Source organism: Erpetoichthys calabaricus, chromosome 2 (genome assembly GCF_900747795.2).
Source record: "Erpetoichthys calabaricus chromosome 2, fErpCal1.3, whole genome shotgun sequence".
Taxonomy (NCBI): Eukaryota; Metazoa; Chordata; class Cladistia; order Polypteriformes; family Polypteridae; genus Erpetoichthys; species Erpetoichthys calabaricus.
In genome coordinates, this window is record NC_041395.2 from 334,058,017 (window position 1) to 334,081,156 (window position 23,140).

General features: G+C 44.9%; 1 protein-coding gene across 1 annotated transcript in view; it reads right to left on the reverse strand.

Moving 5' to 3' along the window:
* Positions 1 to 3,264: 3,264 nt before the first annotated feature.
* Positions 3,265 to 23,140, reverse strand: part of LOC114645640 (broad substrate specificity ATP-binding cassette transporter ABCG2-like) — a 93,964-nt gene continuing 74,088 nt past the window's right edge. Inside the window, exons 12-15 of the mRNA XM_051922622.1 lie at positions 21,123 to 21,277; positions 17,215 to 17,304; positions 16,985 to 17,094; positions 3,265 to 3,812 (exon numbers count right to left, since the gene is read on the reverse strand). Coding sequence (XP_051778582.1) covers positions 3,665 to 3,812; positions 16,985 to 17,094; positions 17,215 to 17,304; positions 21,123 to 21,277 — 503 coding nt within the window. The 3' untranslated portion in view covers positions 3,265 to 3,664. The remainder of the gene's footprint in view (positions 3,813 to 16,984; positions 17,095 to 17,214; positions 17,305 to 21,122; positions 21,278 to 23,140) is intronic.

Here is a 23,140-nt window from a genome sequence, read left to right on the forward strand (position 1 = left end):
GTACAAAGCAGGGCACTTCAACCCCACAGTAAAATACGGTGTTGGCTCTTTGATGTGTTGGTGCTGTTTAGCTCCCAGTGGTCCAGGGGCTGTTGTTAAGGTCAGTGGTGTAATGAATTCCATTAAATACCAGAACATTCTATCCAAAAATCTGGTTGCCTCTGCGAGAAGGCTGAAACTGGGCCGTGGACGGGTCTTCCGACAAGACAATGATCCGAAGTACACATCAAAATCAACAAAGCATCAGTTACAGAAACACAGAATCGAGGCATTGCGATGGCCGCCTCAGTCTCCAGATTTGAGCCCAATGGAAAATCTGTGGTCTTGATTGAAGAGAGCAGTTTGTAAGAGAAAACCCAAGAATCTCTAGGAGGAGTTGGACATGATCTGCATGGAAGAGTGGTCCAAGATCCCTCCACCAGTGTCCTCCAGCCTTGTTAAACACCACACAAAGAGGCTGTCAGCTCCACCAGATACTGACATGTGGGGTGTCAAAATATCTGGAATCTGCGGTTGCTCAACCTGGCCGGGACGCCCATAGACGAGAAAGATGGGGGAAAGCAGCTACTTAGGGACACTACTTTCCCTCGGACGACAAATGGAGATGTCCCTGCAGCATAGTGGAACCCCAGATTCCCTCAGGGCACCACGGGATTCAGAGTTCGGCTTCACAGCCCTGCTGGGTACCGTGGGTGCGGCCAGGAGATGCTGGAGGGAGACCCGAATATCTTTATTCTTTGTATAGCCCAGAAGTACTCCCAAGTCACGGGGATGGAAACACAGAAGTACTTCCGGGCTGAAGAAAAATACAATTCTCCATCAAGGACTATAAAAAGGACTGGTGGAGACCCAGTAAGCGAGCCAGAGTTGGGAAGAAGAATACAGAGCTGGCGGGTGAGTAGTGGAGGTGGACGAAGAAGAAGAAGCAGCGAGAGAAAGAACTTTAGTGATAATTTGGGCAGTGTGTTGTGGAAAAGGGGTTGTGTAATAAACTGTGTGTTTTGGACTTTTGGCCTCCGCGTCTGTCTATGCCCGGGTACGAGGTTATTAAAGGAAAACTTTATTTTGATCCAAAAGTCTGCTTGACATTACGCAGTTGTTTAAGCAGTGTAAAATGATGTGATAAAAACACCACGAAAAGGTTTGGGGTCGCCACCCTGTATACTTGAATATTTGCTGAAATTAAAGAGAAAAAATAAAAAAAACAATATCTCTTTGCAGAGCTGAGCCCACAACTAAACTTCCTTGGAACAACCAAATGTCATTTTTATAGCCAGCTAGAGGAAGTGATGTCAACGGGCCCAGGTGGAATTTCTCGTAGTTGGTCTGCAGAAAAAAGGGTCAGTGCACACTGCCACCCCCTGGTCTGGCATGGAATTACCCTTTAGCTGCCTCCCATGCGTATTTGTGTGACAGCACAAAATATCACTCATTTTATGTGTGGTCCCTTTATTAGATTACTTTTTGCAAATTTTCATGATGGGTGCCAACATTTCTGCAGTTGACTGTGTATATTTTTATATTGTGTTGAAACCAATATAAAAGTATACATTGCAGAATTTCATTTAAGAAGACTTGCATACACTTCAGTCATAGCATGTAGGCCTTTAATGACTTCTTGGGCACAGCCATCAGCAGTGTGTCTGTTTGTGGAGAGAGTGCCGACCTTGTTGAGAGGTTTACTTACCTTGGCAGTGACATTCATGTCTCTGGTGACTCTTCCTATGAAGTCAGTAGACGGATTGGGAGAGCATGGGAGGTCATGAGGTCACTGGAAAGGGGTGTGTGGCGCTCCTGATATCTATGGAAAAGTCTTTAGAGTCCTGGTTCTTCCTGTCTTGCTATATGGTTGCAAGACATGGACGCTATCCAGTGACCTGAGACGAAGGCTGGACTCCTTTGGTACCATGTCTCTCTAGAAAATCCTTGGGTACCGTAGGTTTGACTCATGGTTGCTCATGGAGTCCTGAATGAGGCACATTACCTGCATTGTGAGGGAGTGTCAGTTACAGCACTACGGCCATGTGGCGCATTTCCCCGAGGGTGATCCGGCTCGTAAGATCCTCATTGTTGGGGACCCGAGTGGCTGGACCAGACCAAGGGGTCGCCCATGTAACACCTGGCTGCGGCAGATAGAGGGTCATTTCCGGAGGGTGGGACTAGACCACGTGTCTGCCTGGGGGGTTGCCAACCGGGATCCCGAGTTGTTTCGTTGTGTCGCGGCAACACACTGTATAAGTGCATGCTCCCCAACTTGACTTGACTTGACTTGTTGAAACCATCCAAATATCCTAGTTCTGTCCATTTTATTTTCCATTTTCAAAAGGTGATTAATGGACATGTGAAAATGTGCTGTGTAATGTATTGAGCATGGACAAAAATAGTGATCCAAACATACTGCTAAAGCAAGAAAGGAGTTTATCAAAACTAAAAAATGGACAATTCTTGAATAGCCAAGCCAGTCACCCGATTTAAATCCAATTGAGCAGGCCTTCCATATGCTGAAGAGAGAGAATGTAAGGGAATAAACCCCCCGACACAAGTTGGAGCTGAAGATGACTGCATTAGAGGCTTCATGGAACATCACCAGAGAAGTTCCTCAGTACCTGCTGATGTCAATGAAAAGAAGTCATCACATGCAAGGGATACGTGACAAAGTTCTTAAAGTTCTTAATATAATGGCTCTAATAGACCTGCCATTGCTGTGTCCAAATATTACTGTGCCCTGAAATGGGGGGGGGGGGGGGGGGGGGGGGGGGTCATTTCTACATGCTGTGACTGAAATGTATGCAAATCTTAAATGAAATTCTGCAATGTGTACTTTAATCACAGCTGAATTGTTTGATTTGTAACGTTAAAAATGGGTCTTTGTCCCAAACATTATGGATGGCACTGTATATACACTGTGGCCTGCAGAGGGCGCTTCAGCCACCCAAACCCGACAGACACAGCACACAAGTTTAGCACACACTTTTTTATTTTTTTCGTGGGAAACACTTTCCCCCTTTACCACCCACACAGCACAGTTCAAGCACAAGAACACAGCACAAAGCACACTTTTTCTTTCTTTCTCTTTCTCTTTCTGCCACCACTCCTCCTGGCAAGCTTCGTCCTCTTCCACCCAACTCTGGCTTCTGGAATGAAGGCAGGCGGCTCCTTTTATGCTGCGCCTGGGTGTACTCCAGGTGGCTCATTAGCGAGATCAGAAGCACTCCCAGGTGTGGTGGAAGCTTGACAAAATAAGGCTCTGCAGTGCCCCAACAGGGCTGTCCCAAACTCCAAGTCCCATGGTGCCCTGTGGGAATCCTGTGCACCCCTGCTACCCAGGGGGACTGCCATCTAATGGCCTGAGGGAGGTACTGTCCTTTGTTTGTGTTTTCACCCGGTCTCCACTTCATAGGCATCCTGGCCAGGTAAGGGTCCTGGCCGTCCACCACAACACATATAATATGAAACATAAATGTTAGACTTCACTTCATTTTTGGCAATGGCCTTATCATTCCATCTGTTATATGCCTTACTGTGTCAGTTCCTAAACAAGCATCCTTAACATTTTGCAGAAGCTTCCACAAAGGGCTCTACATTCAGTTCAAGCCTTCGACTACAGCAGACTTGACCAGCTCAGGCTTTTATATTTGCCAGGTTACCAACCATCACATCAGCTTTAGGTGAACTTCTTCATGAAGTGCAGCCTGAGATACGCAATGGTCAAAAAAATGGGGATCATGCAGGCCAAAGCCAAAATGTTTTGCCACATGGCCCAATTATCATAGCCCATGCCCTGTCCGCAGAGGTAAACGTCCCCATAGCACCTGCAAAACACAAAGAGACACTTGTCAACTGTTTTATATTGTCTGCCGAGGCACCAGGCAGCCTTATCCTGTAAAGGGAGACTGTGTGTGGGGAGCTATGATTAAAGTTTGTAAGGGACAACATAGGAAAAAATTGTCAGCTGTGCTCTGCAGTAAAACAAGCTGTGCTACCTAAGACAAGTTGAAATCTAAGTAATCAATGTAGACCTCAGCTTTAATGTTTGCAGTGCGCCATGCAATTCATGTGTCTATTATAAGCCATTTGGTATGGGCTTCACAAAAGCAGTGTTATGTTTGTGATACACAATCTGTTAAAATGCAACACATTTGTCATTCCATTACCAAAAATGTTTGTGATGCAACTGGTCAAACACACAGATAGACACACAGACACTTATCCTTCAATTAAGGTGGAAGAATCTCCTGAAACATCCGTAATGGAGGCAATAACTGAATCTGTGGAAAACGTCAACAACTGCTGGATTTCATTCTAACTGAGCTCTTAATTTCCAAGGACCTGCTCAGAGGACGCATCAAATGAACTTGTGGCAGCCATGATGCGGGTGCGTACACGTTCTGAGCGTGAAGTAGAAACGAGCCCTTACTCACTGAATATTTTAGTTGGTTAGATTTTGGAAATTATCCCCCAATATCATTCAATCTGGGGCTAATTTTCTGTATATGTAACCAAGGTCTCTCCACTTGGGCAGAGTTCATCCAGAACGTGATCTTGGATCACACCCATGGTGAAGGACTTCAGTAAACCATCTTAGCCATTGCAGTCAAAGGAGAGCTCTGCTTAAAGAATAAATCAGGGTTCTGACTGCAATTATCTCATATGATTTCAACTTTGTACAAATTTATGTAAAAACACACACAGGCAAAATTATATATGTAAAAAGTTCAAACATATACTAATAAACTGCTCAAAAAATCGAAGTAACACTTTAAAGACACATCAGATCTCAATGGGAAAAAAATCCTGCTGGATGTCTTTACTGCTATGAACTGATATGGTAATGTGTTAGGAACGAAAGGATGGCAGATCGTTTGATGGAAATGAAAATGATCAACCGACAGAGGGCTGAATTCAAAGACACCCCGAGAATCAATGGGAAAAAATGATGCAGCTGGCAGGGTAGTCCATTTTGCCGAAATTTCATTGCAGCAACTCAAAATCGTACTCAGTAGTTTGTATGGCCCCCACGTGCTTGTATGCATGCATGACAACGTCCTAATGAGACAACGGATGGTGTCCTGGGGGATCTCCTACCAGATCTGGACCAAGGCATCACTGAGCTCCTGGACAGTCTGAGCTGCAACCTGGTGTGGGGGCCAGTCAATGATATCATTTTATTCATCCTCCAGGATCTGCCTGCATACTCTCACTACATGAGGCCACATTGTTGTGCACCAGGAAGAACCCAGGAGACACTGCATCAGCATAGGGTCTGACAATGGGTCCAAGGAATTCATCCCGATACCTAATGGCAGTCAAGGTGCCGTTGTCTAGCCTGTAGAGGTCTATGTGTCCCTCCATGGATATGACTCCCTAGATATACCATCACTGACCCACCACCAAACAATGTTACAGGCAACATAACGTTCTCCACGGCTTCTCCAGACCCTTTCACATCTGTCACATGTGCTCAGGGTGAACCTGCTCTCATCTGTGAAAAGCACAGGGCGCCAGTGGTGGACCAGCCAATTCTGATATTCCATGGCAAATGCCAATCGAGATCCATGGTGCTGGGCTGGCAGTGAGCATAGGGCCTACTAGAGGATGTCGGGCCCTCAGGCCACCCTCATGAAGTCTGTTTCTGATTGTTAGGTCAGAGACATTCACACCAGTGGCCTGCCTGCTGGATGTCATTTTGTAGGCTCTGGCAGTGCTCATCCTGTTCCTCCTTGCCCAAAGGAGCAGATACCAGTGGGTCCTGCTGATGCGTTAAGGACCTTCTGTGACACCCCTGTCCAGCTCTCCTAAAGTAACTGCCTGTCTCCTGGAATCTCCTCCAGCCCTTGAGACTGTGCTGGGAGACACAGCAAACCTCCTGGCAATGACACGTATTGATGTGCCATCCTGGAGAAGTTGGACTACCTGTGCCAGCTCTGTAGGGTCCAGGTATGGACGACGGAGGTTGAGGTTGAGGACGGAGTGGTGGCTCTGAGGGTAGGGATCTGCACTGGCAATCGGAAGGTTGCCGGTTCAAATCCCGTAAAATGCCAAAAGGGACTCTGCTCTGTTGGGCCCTTCAGCAAGGCCCTTAACCTGCAATTGCTGAGCGCTTTGAGTAGTGTGAAAAGCGCTATATAAATGCAAAGAATTATTATTATGGCCTCATGCTACCAGTAGTGACACTGACCGTAGCCAAATGTAAAATGAGTAAAAAAACAGATGAGGAGGGAAAAATGTCAGTGGCCTCCACCTATTAAACCATTCACTCCTGTTTTGGGGGTCATCTCATTGTTACCCCTCTATCTATCTATCTAGTGCACCAAAGCAGCTGAAACTGATTAACAAGCCCCTCTGCTACTTAACTGACAGATCAATAGCCCACAAGTTTGACTGACTTGATGTTATACTTGGATTAAAAAGTGTTCCTTTAATTTTTTTGAGCAGTTTATATGTATATATATATATATATATATATATATATATATATATATATATATATATATATATATATATATATATATATTGTGAGGGATGGCCGGCCAAATATTCCGGTCTACACCTCCAGGCCGCTAGAAGGAGTCCTCCCAGCAGCATGGAAGGTCCCCAAATTCCAGCAGGGCATTATGGACAGTGTAGTTTTTATAAACAACCCTGCTGGATACCATGGGGGCCACCAGGAGCCGCCGTAGGGAGGCTTACAGAGTGCTACGTGCCCTATAACCCGGAAGTGCGTCATAATCACATGACTGGAAGGAACGACGTGCTTCCGGGTTGAAGAAAAGGACTTTTAATCTGACCCAGAAGTGATAAGGAATCATGGACTGTAGGATTGGAACCACTTCTGGGTCAGGGAATATAAAAAGACCGTGGGAAAGCCAAGACGCTGAGCTGAGCTGGGTGGAAGGGTGGCACCGCGTCTGGGAGTGTGGAGGATTGTTATTGATTATTGATTTGTTATTGAGTATAATGGAGTGGTGGTGCTTTGTGCACTTTATTATTATAATAAATATTCATCTTTGGACTTTTACCTGGCATCTGACATCTGGTCTGAGGGTTCAAGGGGTCGACAGTGCCTCTATCTATCACAATATATATATATATATATATATATATATATATATATATATATATATATATATATATATATATATATATACTAGTCATTTAGCCCGTTACAATAACGGGTGCTAGAACAGTAGTGCATAAACATTAGTAGGAACAGTCTATATTAAATGGCAAGGGACTTTGACCTCATTCTTTTTGTTGGTCGTATTTTTCTTTCTTTCAGCCTTTCTTTTGTTGATGTTTACTTGCTGAGCTGAACGTTCTTCGTGGGCTGCCGCTGTGTATTGTGTGTCTTTAATTTTCTGTAACAGTAATACTATCTTGTACGGCTCTAATCAATAAGGGCGCGCACAAAAAGGCGAGCTTCAAAAGGGCGACCTCAATTGAGCACGGCAAATAAAGGCGTTCGTAGATAATTTAGTTCAAATGGCTCTGGAATATGTGAAGAGGAACAAAGGTGCAGATCTTTATTTACGCGCGCCTTTATTCGCTGCGCCCAATTGAGGTCGCCCTTTTGAGGCTCGCTTTTTTGTGCGCGCCCTTATTGAAGGATACCATCTTGTACATCCGCTGGCTTGTACGTCCGTAATATACCTTTAATTTTCTCTGGCGGTAATACAGGCGTGCACGTCGGTAATATGCCTTTAATCTCCTCTGACAGTAATACTGGCTTGTATGTGGCTGTAATATGAGTCACTGTATTGTGTACCTTTAATTTCCTCTCGCAGTAATACTGGTTTGTATTTCCGTAAAACGCCTCTAACTTTTTCTGACAGTAATATCGTGCGTCGCATTGTGCCCCGCGCATGCGCACTTCATCAGAAGACACACACACACGGACACCTGGACGTACATAGGGATTTTATATATACAGATACATATAATGTATACACATTCACACTATATAAACATGCACTCCAATCACACCACGGCGTTAAAACCACCTGCCTAATTTTGTGTACATCTCCCGCCTGCTGCCAAAAACAGCTCTGACCCATTGAGACATGAACCCAAGAAGACCTCTAAAAGTATCTTGTGGTATTTGTCACCAGGATGTCAGCAGCAGATCCTTTAAGTCCAGTAAGTTTGCAAGAAGACTTGTTTTTCTAGCACATCCCACAAATGCATAATCAGACTGAGATCTGAGGAATTTGGGTCCAAGTCAACATCTTGACCTCTTTGTCATGTTCCTCAAACCATTCCAGAACAATTTTTGGTGTGTGGCCGGGCGCATTATCCTACTGAAAGAGGCCACTGGCATCATGGAATACTGTTGCCATGAAAGGATGTACGTGGTCTGCAACAATCTTTAAGTAAGTGGTACATGTTAAAGTAACATCCACATGAATGCCAGGACCCAAGCTTTTCCAGCAGATCACTGCCCAGAACATCACACCCAGTTAAACGATGCAGACGCACCTGGCCATCCACTTGATTTATTAGACCAGGTCACTTTCTTCCATTGCTCCATAGTCCAGTTCTGACACTCATGTGTTGGCGGGGAACAGCGGTCAGCACTGGCACTCTGACCAGTCTGTAGCCCCATAGACAGCAAGCTGCGATGGCCTGTGTTTTCTGTCACCATTCTCTCATGTCCAGTATTATGTTTTTCAGCAATTTCTGCTGCAGTAGCTCTTCTGTGGGATCAGACCAGATGGGCTAGCCTTCACTACCAACATGTGTCACTGAGCCTTGGGCACACATGACTTGGTCACTGGTTGTCTTTTCTTGGACTGCTTTTAGTTGATACTAACCACTGCATACTGAGAACACCCCACAAGGCCTGCTGTTTTGGAGATGCTCTGACCCAGTCATCTAGCCATCACAATTTGGCCCTTGTCAAAGTCACTTAGATCCCTACATTTGCCAATTTTTCCTGCTTCCAACACCTCGAAGAACTGACTGTTCGTTCACTTGCTGCCTAATATATTCCACCCCTTGATATGCTCCACTGTAATTAATCCATGTGATTCAGTTCACCTGTTTGCCGCTATTAGATGGTAAGCTGACATTAGGAACTTGTAGCCAACATTTGACTGCAAACATATGGACAGGTGTAAAGACCTAAATGACTTTTATATGAGCCAACGTATTAGTTGAAACAGAAATTTTGAGAAGCTTTAAGAAGCATCTGGAGGAGATAACTGGAACAGCTACAGTCATATGAAAAAGTTTGGGAACCCCTGTCAGCCTGCATAATAATTGACTCTACTTTCAACAAAAAAGATAACAGTGGTATGTGTTTCATTTCCTAGGAGCATCGGAGTCCTAGGGTGTTTTCTGAACAAAGATTTTTAGTGAAGCAGTATTTAGTTGTATGAAATTAAATCAAATGTGAAAACTGGCTGTACAAAAATGTCAGTCCCCTTGTCATTGTGCTGATTTGAATGCCTGTCACTGCTCAATGCTGATTACTTACAACACCAAATTGGTTGGATGAGCTCATTAAGCCTTGAACTTCATAGACAGGTCTGTCCAATCATGAGATATAAAGGGATTTAAGGTGGACAGTTGCAAATTGTGCTTCCTTCTGCCTCTCCTCTGAAGAGTGACAGCATGGGGCCCTCAAAGCAATTCTCCAAAGATCTGAAAACAAAGATTGTTCAGTCTCATGGTTTAGGGGAAGGCTACAAAAAGCTCTCTGAAAGGTTTAAACTGTCAGTTTCTGTAACTGTAAGGAATGGAATCAGGAAATAGAAGGCCACAGGCACAGTTGCTGTTAAACCCAGCAGGTCTGGCAGGCCAAGAAAAATACAGGAGCGGCATATGAGCAGGATTGTGAGAATGGTTACAGTCAACCCACAGATCACCTCCAAAGACCTGCAAGAACATCTTGCTACAGATGGTGTATCTGGACATTGTTCTATTTGCACAAAGAACATCTGTATGGCAGGGTGATGAGAAAGAAGCCCTTTCTGCACTCATGCCACAAACAGAGTCACTTGTCATATGCCAATGCTCATTTAGACAAGCCAGATTCATTTGGGAACAAAGTGCTTTGGACTGATGAGACAAAAATGAAGTTATTTGGTCATAACAAAAAAGCGCTTTGCATGGCGGAAGAAGAACACCGCATTTCAAGAAAAACACCTGCTACCTACTGTCAAATTTAGTGGAGGTTCCATCATGCTGTGGGGCTGTGTGGCTAGTTCAGGGACTGGGGCCCTTATTAAAGTCGAGGGTCAGAATGAATTCAACCCAAAATCGACAAATTCTTCAGGATAATGTTCAAGCATCAGTCACAAAGTTAAAGTTACGCAGGGGTTGGATATTCCAACAAGACAATAACCCAAAACAATTCGAAATCTACAAAGGCATTCATGCAGAGGGAGAAGTACAATGTTCTGGAATGGCCGTCACAGTCCCCTGACTTGAATATCATCAAAAATCTATGGGATGATTTGAAGCAGGCTGTCCATGCTTGGCAGCCATCAAATGTAACTGAACTGGAGAGAGTTTGTATGAAGAATGGTCAACAATACCTCCATCCAGAATCCAGACACTCACCATAGGCTATAGGAGGACAGTGTCTAGAGGCTGTTAGATTAGCAAAAGGAGGCTCAACTAAGTATTGATGTCATATCCCTGTTGAGGTGCCCAAATTTATGCACCTGTCTAATTTTGTTATGATGCATATTGCATATTTTCTGTTAATCCAATAAACTTAATGTCACTGCTGAAATCCTACTGTTTCCATAAGGCATGTCATCTATTAAAAGGAAGTTGCTACTTTGAAAGCTCAGCCAATGAGAAACAAAAATCCAAAGAATTAAGAGGGGTTCCCAAACTTTTTCATATGACTGCTATTAGCTAAACAAGACTGACAGGTTGAGTGTTCTTCTCTCATTTGTCAAATGTCTTAAGTTATTATGGACAGTCAGCTAGGTCAGAGCATTTCCAAAATGGCAAGGTTTGTGGAGTGGTCATGTTCAGCCATGGTGAGTACCTATCAACAGTGGTGTGAGGACAGAAAAAACACCAATAGCCAGCAAGGTGTTGGGTGGCTGCAACACATCAATGTGAGAGATCAACAAATATTATTTTGTCTGGTAAGAAAAAGACAGAGTAGCTATTATGGCACAAAACACAGAAAATGTTAATGTTGGTGTTATGGATGGCACACATGAGTGGGCATCACACCTGGGATGGGGCAAGGTTCCTTAACTGGATGGAAGGCCAGCCCTACAATGGCATAAGAAACTGGGCGAAGATTGTCCTTCGACAGCCAGAAGATGCCACCATGGCAGTAGATACACTGGCATCCTGGCAGGTTTGGACCAAGGAACAATTCCAGGCCGGGAGGCCAGAGTAGTAGAAGGACAAAGGGAGACAACCTGGCAGGATTACATGTTCCCCCAACACACTAGATGGCAGCCTCCCTGGGTGGCAATATCTGTACGGACACCCATAAGGCAAACCGGGAACTGTTATCCAGTAGGACAGCCTTGTCAGGTTTTGGGGGTGCTACCAAGGGGTGCTGCAGGGATTCATCATCCTTACTTTATGAGACTTGCAATTGACTCAGAAGTGCTTCCATCGGGCTATGCCCTAGCACAAGAAGTACTCCTGAGTCCAACATACAGGAACCCATTCAACCTCATCCAGAGTTGGAGTCAGGTGGAAGAAGGACAAAGCTCGCTTAGAAGAGTGGAAGGAGAGAGAAAAAGAGATGAAGATAAATTGCATTGCACTGTATGAGTTTCTCAGAACCTTTGTGTAAGATGTTTTGCATAACAACACTTTTATTTGAACCTGGGACTTGTGTCTCTAAGGTATTGGGTGCTGCAACAGCCCCTAGTGGTCACAGGAGTAATGTATCACGACACACAGTGCATCAGATATACTGATATATTTTGCTGTGTATGGGACTGTGTAGCTGCAGGCTAGTCAGTGTGCCCAGGCTAACTCCTGTCCACTGTTGAGAAGGCCAACAATGGGTCACCTGAGGAGAGGTGCATGGGGGTCATATACCTGGGGAAGAGATTGCACCAGCATATTGTGAGAAGAAGAAATGCCAGTAAAGTGAGTGTGAATTTTGAGGAATGTTCTGCTGGAAAACCCTGCAACTGTGCATTCATGCGGATGTTAATTTGACACATACTACCCTCCGAAACATTGTTGCAGACCAGGTACAACCTCTTCATGGCATCCCTGAAAGATGGAATAAGCATCTTGCAGCACAAAATGTGCCCTGAGGAGCAACATGATGAATTTAAGGTGGTATCCTTGCCTTCAAATTCCCCAGATCTCAATCCAACAGAGGATCTGTGAGATGTTTTGAAACAAAAAATCCAATCCACAGGAGAACCACCTTGCAACTTAAAGGAATTAGAGGATCTGCTCCTAACTACCTGCTGCCAGATATCACAGGGCACCTTCATAGGTCTTGCAGAGTCCTTGCTTTAGTGGGCACACACAGGAGCAACAACATATTAGGCAGGTGGATATATCTTCTTCTTCTTTCAGCTGCTCCGGTTAGGGGTTGCCACAGCGGACCATTTTCTTCCATATCTTTCTGTCCTCTCCATCTTGGTCTGTTACACCCATCACCTGCATGTCCTCTCTTACCACATCCATAAACCTTCTCTTAGGCCTTCCTCTTTTCCTCTTCCTTGGCAGCTCTATCCTTAACATCCTTCTCCCAATATGCCCAGTATCTCTCCTCTGCACATGTCCAAACCAACGCAATTTCCCCTCTCTGACTTTGTCTCCAAACTGTCCAACCTGAGCTGACCCTCTAATGTCCTCATTTCTAATCCTGTCCATCCTCGTCACACCCAATGCAAATCTTAACATCTTTAACTCTGCCACCTCCAGCTCTGTCTCCTGCTTTCTGGTCAGTGCCACCGTCTCTAGCCCATGTAACATAGCTGGTCTTACTACCGTCCTGTAGACCTTCCCTTTCACACTTGCTGATACCCGTCTGTCACAAATCACTCCTGACACTCTTCTCCACCCATTCCACCCTGCCTACACTCTCTTTTTCACTTCTCTTCCATAATCCCCATTACTCTGTAATGTTGATCCCAAGTATTTAAACTCATCCACCTTCGCCAACTCTACTCCCAACATTCTCAAAATTCCACTGACCTCCGTCTCATTTACACATGTATTCTGTCTTGGTGTTCCTACTGACCTTCATTCCTCTCCTCTCTAGAGCATATCTCCACCTCTCCAGGGTCTCCTCAACCTGTTTCTTACTATTGCTACAGATCACAATGTCATCAGGAAACATCATAGTCCACAGGGACTCCAGTCTGATCTCGTCTGTCAACCTGTCCATCACCATTGCAAATAAGAAAGGGCTCAGAGCCAATCCCTGATGTAATCCCACCTCCATTACTCCTACCGCAGACCTCACCACTGTCGCACTTCCCTCATACATATCCTGTACAACTCTTACGTACTTCTCTGCCACTCCCAACTTCCTCATACAATACCACAGCTCCTCTCAGTCACCCTGTCATATGCTTTCTCCAGGTCCACAAAGACGCAATGCAACTCCTTCTGGCCTTCTCTAAACTTCTCCATCAACATCCTCAGAGCAAACATTGCATCTGTGGTGCTCTTTCTTGGCATGAAACCATCCTGCTGCTCACTAATCATCACCTCACTTCTTAACCGAGCTTTCACTACTCTTTCCCATAATTTCATGCTGTGGCTCATCAATTTTATTCCCCTGTAGTTACTACAGTCCTGCTTATCCCCCTTATTCTTAAATATCGGCACGAGTACACTTCTTCTCCACTCCTCAGGCATCCTCTCACTCTCCAAGGTTCCATTAAACAATCTGGTTAGAAACTCCACTGCCATCTCTCCTAAATACCTCCATGCTTCCACAGGTATTTCATCTGGACCAACGGCTTTTCCATTTTTCATCCTCTTCATAGCTGTCCTTATTTCCTCCTTGCTAATCCGTTGCACTTCCTGATTTACTGTCTCCACATCATCCGACCTCTTCTCTCTCTCGTTCTCTTCATTCATCAGCCTCTCAAAGTACTCTTTCCATCTGCTCAACACACTCTCCTTGCTTGTGAGTACATTTCCATCTTTATCCTTTATCACCCTAACCTGCTGCACATCTTTCCCAGCTCGGTCCCTCTGTCTAGCCAATCAGAACAGGTACTTTTCTCCATCCTTAGTGTCCAACCTCTCATACAACTCATCATATGCCTTTTCTTTTGCCTTCGCCACCTCTCTCTTCACCTTGCGCCTTATCTCCTTGTACTCTTGTCTACTTTCTGCATCTCTCTGACTATCCCGCTTCTTCTTTGCCATCCTCTTCCTCTGTATACTCTCCTGTATTTCCTCATTCCACCACCAGGTTTCCTTTTCCTCCTTCCTCTGTCCAGATGTCACACCAAGCACCCTTCTTGCTGTCAGCCTTACTACATCTGCTGTAGTTTCCCAGCTATCTGGTAACTCTTCACTGCCACCCAGTGCCTGTTTCACCTCCTCCCTAAACTCAACCATGCAGTCTTTCTTTTTCAACTTCCACCATTTGATCCTTGGCTCTGCACTCACTGTTTTCCTCTTCTTATTCTCCAACGTCATCCTACAGACCACCATCCTATGCTGCTTAACTACACTTTCCCCTGCCTCTACTTTGCAGTCTTCAATCTCCTTCAGATCAACTCTTCTGCATAGAATGCAATCTACCTGTGTGCATCTTCCTCCACTCTTGCACTCTTGTTTTTATATATAAGCAGTATATATATACAGTACTGTGCAAAAGTTTTAGGCAGGTGTGAAATAATGCTGTAAACGAATGCTTTCAAAAATGGAAGTGTTAATCATTTATTTTCATCAATCAACAAAATGCAGTGAATAAACAAAAGAGAAATCTAAATCAAATCAATATTTGGTGTGACCACCCTTTGCCTTCAAAACAGCATCAATTCGTCTAGGTACACTTGCACACAGTTTTTGAAGGAACTCGGCTGGTAGGTTGTTCCAAACATCTTGGAGAACTAACCACAGATCTTCTGTGGATGTAGGCTTCCTCACATCATTCTGTCTCTTTATGTAATCCCAGACACACTCGATGATGTTATGATCAGGGCTCTGTGGGGGCCATACCATCACTTCTAGGACTTCTTGTTCTTCTTTACGCTGAAGATAGTTCTTAATGACTTTGGCTGTATGTTTGGGGTCATTGTCCTGCTGCGGAATAAATTTGGGGCCAATCATATGCCTCCCTGATGGTACTGCATGATGGATAAGTATCTGCCTGTATTTCTCAGCATTGAGAACACCATTAATCCTGACCAAATCTCCAACTCCATTTGCAGAAATGCATCCCCAAACGTTCAAGGAACCTCCACCATGCTTCACTGTTGCCTGCTGACACGCATTATTGTACCGCTCTCCAGCCCTTCGATGAACAAACTGCCTTCTGCTACAGCCAAATATTTCAAATTTTGACTCATCAGTCCAGAGCACCTGCTGCCATTTTTCTGCACCCCAGTTCCTATGTTTTTGTGCATACTTGAGTCACTTGGCCTTGTTTCTACGTCGGAGGTATGGCTTTTTGGCTGCAACTCTTCCATGAAGACCATTTCTGGCCAGACTTCTCCGGACAGTAGATGGGTGTACCTGGGTCCCACTGGTTTCTGCCAGTTCTGAGCTGATGGCACTGCTGGACATCTTCCGATTTCGAAGGGAAATAAGCTTGATGTGTCTTTCATCTGCTGCACTAAGGTTCCTTGGCCGACCACTGCGTCTACGATTCTCAACGTTGCCCGTTTCTTTGTGCTTCTTCAAAAGAGCTTGAACAGCACATCTTGAAACCCCAGTCTGCTTTGAAAGCTTTGTCTGGAAGAGACCTTGCTGATGCAGTAGAACTACCTTGTGTCTTGTTGCTGTGCTCAATCTTGCCATGACATGAAACTGTCTTCCACAACCTCACCTTGGTAGCAGAGTTTGGCTGTTCCTCACCCAGTTTTAAGCCTCCTACACAGCTGTTTCTGTTTCAGTTAATGACTGTGTTTCAACCTACGTGTGACATTGATGATCATTAGCACCTGTCTGGTAGAATTGGTGGATCAAACACCGGACTAGAATCCTACAAAATCCCTGACTTTGTGCAAGTGGACCTATAAGAATTGATGCTGGTTTGAAGGCAAAAGGTAGGAACACCAAATATTGAATTGATTTAGATTATTCTTTTGTTTGCTCACTTTGCATTTTGTAAATTGATAACAATAAACAATCATTCTTTGTTTACAGCATTTTTTCACACCTGCCTAAAACTTTTGCACAGTACTGTATATATATATATATATATATATATATGATCTGATTCTTATTTTAATTTCTACAGCTTCTTCTTTGCTGCTAACTATAACTGAAACTTCATTATGGGAGGGTTTCAGAGGAATCTGGCTGTTACAATGGTTTTTGAATTCTTAAGGCTGTTTAAAAGTAAAGGCATTCTCCTGCGATGGCATCTTATTTTTGTTATGGGCGCCATCCACAGGTTGCCAGGTGGCATCATCAGCACAACAACTCATAAACAGGAAGTATGGAGCATACATCATTGCAGTTTGTGGATACAACCTAATACTAGGCATTTTAGTTTCAGCATTAAAAGATTCACTAGTTTTGAACTCTTTTCAATGCTTTGGCTCTGTTATCGATTTTTGGCTTATGTTATTATTGCTATGATTCTCTACTTATTGTTTTTGGCTCACATTCTAGACTGCGTACTAAATCTTCTTTTATCAGTTTTGACCTTGTCTATTTCTACATGCCCTCTTTGGGTTTATTGGTCGACTCCATATTGGCCTGGTATGCATAAGTCTACCTGTGTATCCCATGACAAGACTGGTATCTCATCCAGTGCTGATTCCAGCCTTGCATGTGTTGCAATTGAGACAGGCTGGAATGGAATAAACAGGTTCACAAATCTGATGGGTGGAATACATACACTCCTCCAAACTGGGAAGTGCTCCAGGAGCAGTTAGCCATGGCGTTTTCATATGATTGATTAGTGTTTTGACAAAAGACTAATCCTCTGAACTCATTGATTTGCAGAGCCTGAGAAAGCAAAAAATAAAAAATCAAATATAAGATTCAAAGGAAGTGTATGATAAAATATTTAAAACCCACCATGAGCCTCACCAGGAATGAGTGAGATGAGAAACCAAAATTAATTACCGTTAGTCCATAGCGTGGAATACTTAAATATTTTAGCCAACTGAGCCAGCTCATGACAGAAGGAAGATTCACCAGGAGACCAGAAAACATCTGCAGGAAAAGGAGAATAAGTGTCACATGACCACAAGCTGCAGTAAGCCTCCTCGTTGCAGTGGAATTTGGGACCATCAGTGGGGCCTCTGCTGGGTCAGAATCTGGGCCTTTCAGGGCATCACTTGATACACTGAAGGAAAGACTGACTGTTAAAATGGTCACCTTCTGGCACACAGAAAGCAGTTAAGTAAAATAGCTAAGCTTACAGACACAGTTCTGCACGTTTCACAAATTCTCTCATGGCACCAGTTTAGGACTCATGCCACAGGAGATTGGCAGGACTACCTAATGAATATATCTGCTGCCACCTAGTGGCTTGTAACAGATCTTTAAAGTGCCTATTGTTGCTTATATTTCAGGTCACCCAGCAGTTTTAATGCCAGGTAAGCTTCAGAGTTACAGTGGAATTCGGGATCATCAGAGGGGTCATCTTCAGGGCCTTGTATGGCATCCCCAATCTTTGAACTAATCCGAGGACAAGCTATAAAAATGGTCACTTCTGGGTAGGGTCAGAAATTACATATTAGAGAGAGACAAAGAAAGACGGTTATAGGAGGTGAGAAGTTAAGTTTAATTTGTGCATCCAGACAAGCCCTAGATGCGTGTCATCCATCCTCTTATTGTGGCGAACGGCTGGGGGAGGTACCCAGCTGGGACGCCCAGAAGGACCGGAAAAGGGATTACGCCTCCTTCGGACCACAAGGGGGCAGGCGCCCTGGTTGGTATGGGGACCACGGGAACAGAGCATGGAAGCTCAGCCCTATAGGGGCCCATGGTCACCGCCAGGGGCGCCCGAATGCCTGAAGAGCCTTGGATGTCAGCACTTCCGCCATACCCGGAGGTGCTGGCGGAAGGAATACCAGGGACACCCGGAGTGCTTCCGGGTGCTCAGCGGAAGTTCATCGAGAGGCACCTGGAGCACGTCCAGGTGAACATAAAAGGGGCCGCCTCCCTCTATTCGATAGCTGGAGTTGGGTGGAAGAGGACAGAGCTCGGAGGAGAGGAGTGGAGGCGGTCAGAAGAAGAGGCATTAGAGAGAGAGAGACCTGGACTGAAGGTGTTTGGTGCAGGGGCACTGGATTATGCGTACACTTTGTAAATATGAATAAACGTGTGCTTGGGTGTAAACCATCGGTGTCTGCCTGTCAGTGTCCGGGCTGCTTACCACATTATATAAATACGCTACCGTGGCTGTCCGTTTGTCTGTCCAGGATGTTAAATCACCTGTCGCTCGCAAACCGTTTGAACTATTGACCTGAAATTTGGTACACATATACTACGTGACGTCTACCGTCTGCTTTCAGGTGATGATTGACCTCCAAGGTTACTCCTCTTTTTATTTTTATTGTATTTTATTCTAGAATCCACTCTCGGCAGGGAGCAGCAGGGAGGTGCATGTGTACAGGCGCTGTTCTCATTCCCTACCATCTTCGCCATCACTTCGCCTACCTCTTCATATCTTAAATCATTCTTGAGGCATATTGAAGTGCCAGCTTAAGTGAAAAATTAAGAAAAATGTACTAAGTAATTACAACACAAACACTGACTTAATCAGTTTTAATGTGAAAAGATGCCGACAGAAGAAGAGAAGCAGCGGCCGCTAGGGTGGAGAAAAGAAGAGCTGCTCAGGAAGCAGCAAACACATCAACCTCTGAGCAAACGAATGCTAAACGTACAGAGAGAGGATGAATGCTCAAGTCAAGCATATTCACTGCATGTTACTGTGTAGTGCACCATTGCTGGTTTAGTTATAATTTGTGTTTATGTAAGGCGGCACGGTGGCGCAGTGGTAGCACTGCTGCCTCGCAGTACAGGGGCCCGGGTTCGCTTATCGGGTCCTCCCTGCGTGGAGTTTGCATGTTCTCCCCGTGTCTGCGTGGGTTTCCTCCCACAGTCCAAAGACATGCAGGTCAGGTGGATTTGTGATTCTAAATTGGCCCTAGTGTGGGCTGGGTGTGTGTCCTGCGGTGGGTTGACCAGGAACCAATCCCGGGCAGGGTGCCAACCCACCGCAGGACACACACAAACACACCCACACACCAAGCACACATTAGGGCCAATTTAGAATCACCAATCCACCTAACCTGCATGTCTTTGGACTGTGGGAGGAAACCCACGTAGACACGGGGAAAACATGCAAACTCCACACAGGGAGGACCCGGGAAGTGAACCCAGGTCCTCTACTAATCCATCTAACAGTATTTCAGACTGTCTTGTAGGTTCATATAGTTATTACTATCATGAGTACAGAGTACACTGAAATTCTTCATTAAGCATGCCAATTAATATGGAACATGTTCCACTACTTAAGTTCCTGGTCGTGGAACAGTGGACCAGCTCTACACCCTTAGCAGGGTCCTGGAGGGTGCATGGGAGTTCACCCAACCAGTCTACATGTGTTTTGTGGACTTGGAAAAGGCGTTCGACCATGTCCCTCGGGGAATCCTGTGGGGGGTGCTCCGGGAGTATGGAGTACCGGACCCCCTAATAAGGGCGGTTCGGTCCCTGTACAACCGGTGTCAGAGCTTGGCCCGCATTGCCGGCAGTAAGTCGAACCCATTCACAGTGACAGTTGGACTCCGCCAGGGCTGCCCATTGTCACCGATTCTGTTCATAACTTTTATGGACAGAATTTCTAGGCGCAGCCAGGGTGTTGAGGGGGTTCGGTTTGGTGGACTCAGGATTGGGTCACTGCTTTTTGCAGATGATGTTGTCCTGTTTGCTTCATCAGGCCGTGATCTTCAGCTCTCTCTGGATCGGTTCGCAGCCGAGTGTGAAGCGGCTGGAATGAGAATCAGCACCTCCAAATCCGAGACCATGGTCCTCAGCCGGAAAAGGGTGGAGTGCCCTCTCAGGGTTGGGAGCGAGATCCTGCCTCAAGTGGAGGAGTTCAAGTATCTTGGGGTCTTGTTCACGAGTGAGCGAAGAATGGAGCGTGAGATCGACAGGCGGATCGGTGCGGCGTCCGCAGTGATGCGGGCTCTGCATCGGTCTGTCGTGGTGAAAAAGAAGCTGAGCCATAAGGCAAAGCTCTCAATTTACCGGTCGATCTATGTTCCTACCCTCACCAATGGTCATGAGCTATGGGTAGTGACCGAAAGAACGAGATCACGAATACAAGCGGCCGAAATGAGTTTCCTCCGCAGGGTGTCTGGGCTCTCCCTTAAAGATAGGGTGAGAAGCTCAGTCATCCGGGAGGGGCTCAGAGTAGAGCCGCTGCTCCTCCGCATCGAGAGGAGTCAGATGAGGTGGCTCGGGCATCTGATCAGGATGCCTCCTGGACGCCTCCCTGGTGAGGTGTTCCGGGCACGTCCAACCGGGAGGAGGCCCCGGGGAAGACCCAGGACACGCTGGAGGGACTATGTCTCCCGGCTGGCCTGGGAACACCTCGGGATTCTCCCGGAAGAGCTAGAAGAAGTGGCCGGGGAGAGGGAAGTCTGGGCATCTCTGCTCAAGCTGCTGCCCCCGCGACCCGACCTCGGATAAGCGGAAGAGGATGGATGGATGGATGGACATGTTCCACTACAAGGCCGTCCTGTCCTATTTCCTAAATGTTCTCTACACTTAGGGCTCAAAATAAGTCGGCATCCCATCAATGTTTTTGATCACTTGTTGTGCACTGTCTGGTTGTGAACAGTAATTGATCCACTAGGGATTTACCTGAACTAAGACACACGCTCTAATCTTATTCCCTATATTGTACAACATTTTTTCTCATACAGGCAGCCCCGTTTCTTGGTGAGGTTTATCACTGGGGTTTGCATCTTACCTTACACTCCTCATTCTAACAACATGGAAATGGAAGCTATACTCACATTCATGAAAATTAAGCAAATCGCTATGAGCAGGTTTGCAATGGCCATCACGTCCGTGCCGGCACTGATGGCGAGGGCCAGAGACGTAGCTGTGTAGGCCAACATGATTAAGGTCAGCATGAAGAAGAAAAATTTCCAAACCTCGTTTTGGAAGCCTGTGACAAAAAATGTAAAGAAAAATCCATCAGATGTAGGGTAAGTCCTAGAAATTTCTTTTAAATTAGCTATTAAAGGTACATTAACATTTTTTTTATAAAATTGCCACTGTTTTACAAATTGTAACTTTGACCTGCACCATATTAATATCATTCTGGACCAAAATCTTTAAATGCCTGTCAGACAGCCTTGGTGTCACAATCTCTCCTAATCCACTAACAGCTGTGTTTGGTGGGCGCAAAGAGGGGCTTAAAGTGGAAAAGGACAAACAAACTGTCATTGCCTTCACTACACCATTGGCACGTAGACTTATCTCGCTCAACTGGAAGAATCCTAACTCACCTCTTTTAAGTCAGTGGGTAACTGATGTTATAGTCCTACGAAAAAGTTTGGGAACCCCTCTTAATTCTTTGCATTTTTGTTTCTCATTGGCTGAGGTTTCAAAGAAGCAACTTCCTTTTAATATCTGACATGCCTTATGGAAACAGTAGTATTTCAGCAGTGACATTAAGTTTATTGGATTAACAGAAAATATGCAATATGCATCATAACAAAATTAGACACGTGCATAAATTTGGGCACCCCAACAGAGATATGACATCAATACTTAGTGGAGCCTCCTTTTACAAATCTAACAGCCTCTAGACGCTGTCCTCCTATAGCCTTTGATGAGTGTCTAGATTCTGGATGGAGGTATTGTTGACCATTCTTCATACAAAATCTCTCCAGTTCAGTTACATTTGATGGCTGCCAAGCATGGACAGCCTGCTTCAAATCATCCCATAGATTTTCAGTGATATTCAAGTCAGGGGACTGTGACGGCCATTCCAGAACATTGTACTTCTCCCTCTGCATGAATGCCTTTGTAGATTTCGAACTGTGTTTTGGGTCATTGTCTTGTTGGAATATCCAACCCCTGCGTAACTTCAACTTTGTGACTGATGCTTGAACATTATTCTGAAGAATTTGTTGATATTGGGTTGAATTCATCCGACCCTCGACTTTAACAAGGGACCCAGTCCCTGAACTAGCCACACAGCCCCACAGCATGATGGAACCTCCACCAAATTTGACAGTAGGTAGCAGGTGTTTTTCTTGAAATGCGGTGTTCTTCTTCTGCTATGCAAAGCACTTTTTGTTCTGACCGAGTAACTCAATTTTTGTCTCATCAGTCTAAAGCACTTTGTTCCAAAATGAATCTGGCTTGTCTAAATGAGCATTGGCATACAACAAGCGACTCTGTTTGTGGCGTGAGTGCAGAAAGGGCTTCTTTCTCATCACCCTGCCATACAGATGTTCTTTGTGCAAATTGCACTGAATTGTAGAACGATGTACAGATACACTATCTGCAGCAAGATGTTCTTGCAGGTCTTTGGAGATGATCTGTGGGTTGTCTGTAACCATTCTCACAATCCTGCTCATATGCCGCTCCTGTATTTTTATTGGCCTGCCAGACCTGCTGGATTTAACAGCAACTGTTCCTGTGGCCTTCTGTTTTGTCTTGGTAGAGTAATATGTTGTTCTACTTTCCCCTATTGTATTATTAATAAGTAGCCTTTGTCAAAATGTGTAATCTCACAGACTTACCACTGTTTATAAGGTATTATAGTATATAACTTATCCCCACCTTCCCCTCTATATCTATAACCTCAGGCAATTAGATGTAGTAAAAAGACAAGGAGAAGTTAAGTTACACATAAAAACAAAAAAGTTTGGGAACCCCTCTCAGCCTGCATAATAATTGACTCTCCTTTCAACAAAAAAAGAGTACTGCAGTGTTTTCCGAACAAAGATTTTTAGTGACGCAGTATTTAGTTGTATGAAATGAAATCAAATGTGAAAAACTGGCTGTGCACAAATGT